Here is a 6612-nt window from a genome sequence, read left to right on the forward strand (position 1 = left end):
AACATTTGGTTTTATTACTTAAGTATATTTAAGTATTCAATTCCTTAAGTACACAAAAAGCTCTCACTCATTGACTCATTATAAAAGGGTAGGAATCCACTGTGTTGATGTGTCATGAGTTACTTTAGCAGTTTGGGGACACTATTTTAAAAATAAAATAGTGATTTTGCTTGTTTGTTTTGCAGAGCTAAGAATTGAACCTAGGGTATCAAGCATGTTGGACAAGACCACTATGATTTTATTATCAAATAGCTAATCCTCTTGAATGACAAGGGGGAGGGGGATGCTGTTTAAAGAATCTTAGTCTTGGGGCTGGGGAGAGAGCTCAGTTAATATAAATTATTGTTGAGCTAGCCTGAGGACCTGCATTCCCAGAAACTGTGTAAAAAGCTGGGTGTAATGGTGCACACTTGTAATCCCAACACTAACGAGATGGAGATAATTGAATCTCTGGAACTCCCTGGCTGGCTAGCATACTCTACTTGGCAAGTTGCAGGCCAAAAAGAGACTGTGTGGTAATTAAAAAAGGTGGAGGGCTCCTGACAAATGATACCTCATGTTGTTCTCTGTCCTCCACACATATGCAACCATATCAACATAAACTGGCGCGCGCGCACACACACACACACACACACACACACACACGTAAACAAATCAACACACAGAAAAGAATCTTAGCCTTGCTTCATTTTACACATTTTAAAGCTATTTTTAAGGTGAGAGGCTGGGTGGTGGTGGCACACTCCTTTAATCCCAGTCCTCGGGAGACAGAGGCAGGCAGATTTCCATGAGTTTGAGAACAGCCTGGTCTACAAGCATCAGTTCCAGGACAGGCTCCAAAGCTACAAAGAAACCCTGTCTCAAAAAACAAAACAAACAAATAAAAACAAAACAAAAAAGGATGAGTGGCTGAATCAAAATTTTGTGGACATTTAATTTTCATTCAGTATTTCTGTTACCCTCCATCTTTGCTGTTTTACAGTGTTTCAAGGTTATCTGCATTTCCGGCTCTCTGTTTGAGATTGAAATCCTCTTCACAGATGTAAGCAATTGGATGCATTTTCTTGTCTGTGAAATGTGTGATTATAGCCGTTGTAAGCACCACACCTTCGGCTTTCTAGTTCTTTCCTTTGCTTTTTCGTGCTGTGAGAATTAACTAGCAAGCCTGGAATCAGAGAGTCTCAGGTTCACACGGTAATGACCTTCAGACAGGATATGATGCAATCTAGGTAATGGTGCAGCCTGTAACTGTGGGACTGAGAATTTGGGAACCAGACTGTGACAAACTTGTCTGCATTGTTTATTGATGACAGCAGGCCAGATGATTTGACCTTGGTTTTAATGAGACCCTGAGAGATGCCTTCTGCTGAGGCAGGTTGTCTAGTCTCAGCAAAATTCAGCAAAATTCTGTCTTTATGATCAGCAACACATAAAAAAAATCTCCAAGCAAGACTCTGGGTTTTCTTGACACCACAGTATTCTGGGCAAACACCAGTGATTGTGGAGCCAACAGAAAACCATGGAAGAGTGGAAAGAGAGCAAGGGAAAGGTACCGTCTCTCTGTGCCAAAATACCTACTTTTCCTTTCCCCCCTATTTCTCTTGAGACAGTCTCTCATGTATCCCATGCTGGCCTCAAACTCACCATTTTGCCAAGCATGACCTTATACTCCTGTTCCCCCATGATTCCTCCCTGCATTTGCGGGGAACGCAAGCCTGATTCACTATTACCCCTAACTCCTATATCCTTCTAATAAGAGGTTTTACTATCAATATCCTTACTTCTGTGCCATTAAGTTGTACTCTTATCATTTAATAAACTAATTTTTTTTTTAATTCTCAGCAAACAAAACTGTTAGAGCCTGTTGTTTTGGTGCTGTCCCTGTTAGAAATCAGTCCAGTGCCTAGAGATTTTGTTGGCATATCACATGCAACAAAGATTGATTTTGGTAAGCTATAAGCTACTATGTACATTTTGTAGTTTGACATTTGGCTTGATTTATGGTGACTTATTTACATAGCTGAAAATTTTTTATTCTTTTTCCAATACACTGTCATTTTTTCATTTTAGGTTGCGTATTTTAGATAAAAAGACTAGAAAGGATGTATTGTGGTGTAGAATTTAAGTTGGAAGAAACAATGGTATTGTTAGCGAATGTTAGTCTAGTCTAGCAAATATCATTAATTTAAAAAGTATAAATAATTAGCATTATGCTAAGACCCCTGGTAACTTTAGTTTTACATGTGAAACTATAATCTCATGTCTATATTGGTATATTTACACTTTGATATATTTGAGATTGATGTCATTGTAGCTATGAGGTGTGATGTCAACATTTCCCAGATGTCTATGCACTTTTCCTGTCATTTGGGAGTAACTACCACCCGTACTCTCTTAGCTGCCGCTTTTAACTCACAGCAAATGTCTAAGGAACTGACAAAGGGGAGGTCGTGGGGGAACAGAATGGATCAGATCATAGCAGCTAGAAAGCAAGGAGATAGTGCTGACCCTGGAAAACTCTTTCTTCCCCATCCAGGCTTTCAGACTAGGTAATATTGCTTCTCACACAGAGAGTTCCCAATTACTTAATCCTGTTTGGAAACACTTTACTGTTTTCAATCTAAGCAAATGGACAAGATTAAAAATTATAACACATACCCTAGTCTTATTGTTTTTTTCTGTCTCTTACTCAGTTTTCTGTGTTTTGCTATCATGTCTTTCACACTTCATAAAAAAAAAAAAAACATTGTTTGTATTCTGCTTTATCTTCTAGCTAACCAAATTTTTACCAATGGTGGTTTTCAGTGTTAGATACAAAATCCAGGACCTTGTGCTCATTAAAAAGATCCTCAACCCTTCATTCATTTTACAGTTAAGTTTATATATTAAACACTTGGGTGTGGGGGGGCAGGTCACTGATGTTGCAGTTTGTTAAGAAACACAAACAGAATCATCACTATCATTGAATGATAGATCCTATCAACTCTTAGCCCAATTTCCATCCCATGATACCATCTTGAAAAGTTCAGTATCACAACTAGAATATCAACTTCCGTATCAATATTGATAACACCATAGCATGTCATTTCTCTATCACCATGTAGATCCAATACATTGAGCTTTTATGAAGCCAGTCCAGTCTCCTCTTGTCCTTACTGCTCCTTAACACTAACATGTTCTGGTTCAGTGGTTTTGTTATTACAATGATGTTATAGAAATAGAACCATTTTGTATGTTTTTCTTTCCCACTCAAGATGCTGTCCTGGATATTCATCTGGACAGGCGGACAAATTAAGAGCAATAGATTTTATTGTTGAAAGGATTTCTTTGATATTATTTACCACATATTTTAGCCACTCACTCACCAAAGGACATCTTGGTTGTCTTCTTGTTTAGTTCTTACAAATCAAGGTGCTATACACAAGTGTGTTTAGGCTTTAGTGAATGAAAGTTCCTAAGGTAAGGGTTCAGAGGTGCAAATGCTGGGTTGTAAAAGGTCAGGTTTTAATGAAGCCATTCCCCTGTTCTTTCATGGGCTGTGTCACTGTACAGTCCTGCCAAAGATGACTGGTGATTCAGCTTCTCAGACCCATCAAACATGTGATGTCGTTGGTTTGTAATTTCTGCTTTCTGGTGTGTACAGTGTGTCATTCTGTGGTTTTAGCTTGTTTTTCCTAATGGCTAATGACATTGAACTCTGTTTTTATGCTTCCTTGACACTTTCTTAAATTCTTCAGTGAAATGCATTGTCATGGCATTCATTTTATCACTGAATGGCTTGATTTCTTGTTGAGTTCTGAGAGCTTTATTGACTCAAGTTGTGGTTTGCAAATACTGACTTTTTCTACCTTGTGTGCCCAGATATTTTTATGTTGAAGTAGGTTCATCTCATCAACTTTACCTTTTATTAATAACTCGTTAGATGTTAAATCTAAGAACTCTTTACACACTTGAAGAATGAATTTCTTCTTTTTTAAAACTTCTTAATTTGGGCACAAGCTAAAGTTAAGAGTAGAAAATAATGTTCCTTATTTTATTAATAACCTGGTATATATAGGGATTGAATTATAATCATCTTCTTTTTAGAAAGTTGAGATATAGTTTTAATATTCTAATGAATTTTACTGGGTGAGCCCTATTTCAAGTCACTTCTGCTTTGTTTATTATGCTCCAGATGGCATGGGCTGCATCAGATGGTAATAAGACAGAAGAAAGGGAAATGAGACTTGTCCTTGACATTTCATCCTACATAGGAAGCAAATGTTTGAGCTTTAATGGTGTTTGAATTGTAGCTAATTTACAACAGGTTATCAATAATGACTGAACAATATCATTTCTTGGGTAACTGAATCAAAACAATTCTAAACCTCACAAACAAGTTATTGGGTATACACGATGCCACACATTGTACCTCAATGATTAATTTCAAATATGAAAATAGACAGAAAAGGCACAAGAAAAACTGATCTCTCTGGAAGTCTATACACTTTGCAAATGACATTCAAACGGTGCTGGTTAACTTTTGGGTTATATTTGCTGAAACCTTGGTGAGCACACGTGCAGAGTGCATGTGCATATTATTTTTAGAAAACTAGATATCTCTGTAAATGGTTTGTTAACCTATTTTCATGGGAAATATTACATAACTACATCTCTACATCTAGTCATTCTAGACAATTTTTTAAAATTAATTAATTGGATTCTTTTACCAGATTTTTCTGCTTTACTGTGTGAGCTTCCTCTAAATATAAGTCAAAGTGCCTTTTTAGCTTTTATATACATGTAAATAGTTCTTAATTACTTTCTTTATCCTTTTACACATCTGGACATCTGGACTTTTTACATAATAATATAGCTATACACAATTTATAACCCATCGCTAGAAACAGGTAACTTTGAAAATATGCTTTTATACTTACACTTGATGCCCAAGAAAATGGATGTTGCTAATAAGCCCACACAGAACACACAGGAAATCACCGTCGTGACACAGCATATTCCTAAATGTGGAATCAGAACAATGACAAAAGTTAGAGAAAGCAGTTGCAAGGGATGGGTAGAGACAATGTCAGGATGAGTAGGAAGGATTGTTCCTTCCTATTGTAGAAATAAAAAGACTTGAAACTCTATTAGGAAAAGGAGAATATTTGCTTCAGTTCTCTCAAATAAACCTTATAGCCTTGCATGCATCTGACCTGGAAAATACCCAATTCACTAGACTTAATATCATAACTCTGTGATCTTAATGTACAATATTATGACTTTAATAAGCAATTATATATATCTATTTATTTACTACCTATTTTTTCAATAATCTCAATAATGGCAACTAGGCAAGCTTAAGTTCTTAACATCAAGACTCTCTTACCTGTTTTCAGAATTTCTTGAACATGACTCATTAAACTATTTTTAGTTTTAATGAGCAGTTTAGAAAATGAACAAAAAATTTCAGCTCAGTTTTCAACTCTCGAAGGAGGAAAGGTGAGTGACGTGGCTTCTTAAATTATTCATATTAATCAAAGAAAAATAAAATGGATCCTCACATGTTGTGATAGACCAGATAATGTATTGCCTGGGATCATCCCTGGAACCTTGAAATGGTGCTGTATGTGACAAAAGAGATTCTGAGGCTAGTGCTGGACTGGGGATCTGGTATGGGGAAGTCAGCCTCAATCAGTGAATTTGTAACAAGTCAGCACTAAAGACTTAACTGTGTAACTACTTGGGAAAACATAATAAAGGACTTTTAAAGTCCACCAAATTAGTTGATGTATGATTTTATATGTGACATCTAGTTGATGAATTAAAGAGATGACTGTAAAAATAAAAACTTATCAATTTGAAAATATTCTGCGCTATAGAGTTTTAAATAAAAATACCATAAGATATAGAAATAGATATTAAATAATAAAAACATAATTGCATCCGCATGAAGGACTTCTTTTCTAGTTTTTCAACTGTTCCCTACATTTCTTGGTATTTGTCAGATAATTTGCATTTCAGGCAAAAACTAAAATAATTAAAATTGTATTATTTCTTTTATCTACTTTCAAGCTTGAGAGAGAATATATCATATATCCTGAGCCCAGTGCCCTTTGTCATTTTCACCTGCACTCATTCATCCATTCCAGTGAACGTATCAGGCATACTAGAATGCTCTAAAGAGCTTATCTCAGATTAGAAGAAAAGCCGTGGGTTCATCACAGAACACACACAGAAAAACTTCTAGTTTTCTATTACACATTCTGAATGTATTACCTGAACATTTGCTAGAAGACAGACATTTCTGAGCAGCCTCTGAGGGTGGACTATCCCACTGAAGAGAGCTGTATATCTCCTCCTCGTGCATGCTGAAGGTGCTTGGAGAAGTAAAGCTGCCTACACAGAAGCCTGGCAGAAAGAACTCCTCTTGTGACTAGGAGTAGGTTGGTACAGAAAACAGAACTGACTACTTTTTCACAGCTGCAAAATGCACTGGAGATTAAGGTGCAGAGTAGGAACATCATCCATCATCATCCAGAAAGTGGAAGCTTTAAAGTTTAAACTTAAACATAACACAATAAAGGAAGAAATGAGAGTGTACTGAACTCAAAATGGCTATGGTAAAATTAT

General features: G+C 36.3%; 1 protein-coding gene across 1 annotated transcript in view; it reads right to left on the reverse strand.

Annotated features, from left to right (window-relative positions):
* Clec9a (C-type lectin domain containing 9A) overlaps window positions 1-6349 on the reverse strand; it is a 12571-nt gene extending 6222 nt beyond the window's left edge. The window contains exons 1-2 of the mRNA XM_005369212.3: window positions 6259-6349; window positions 4920-5000 (exon numbers count right to left, since the gene is read on the reverse strand). Coding sequence (XP_005369269.1) covers window positions 4920-5000; window positions 6259-6349 — 172 coding nt within the window. The remainder of the gene's footprint in view (window positions 1-4919; window positions 5001-6258) is intronic.
* Between the last annotated feature and the right edge of the window lie 263 nt (window positions 6350-6612).

The sequence above is a fragment of the Microtus ochrogaster genome, unplaced genomic scaffold (assembly GCF_000317375.1).
Source record: "Microtus ochrogaster isolate Prairie Vole_2 unplaced genomic scaffold, MicOch1.0 UNK46, whole genome shotgun sequence".
Lineage (NCBI taxonomy): Eukaryota > Metazoa > Chordata > Mammalia > Rodentia > Cricetidae > Microtus > Microtus ochrogaster.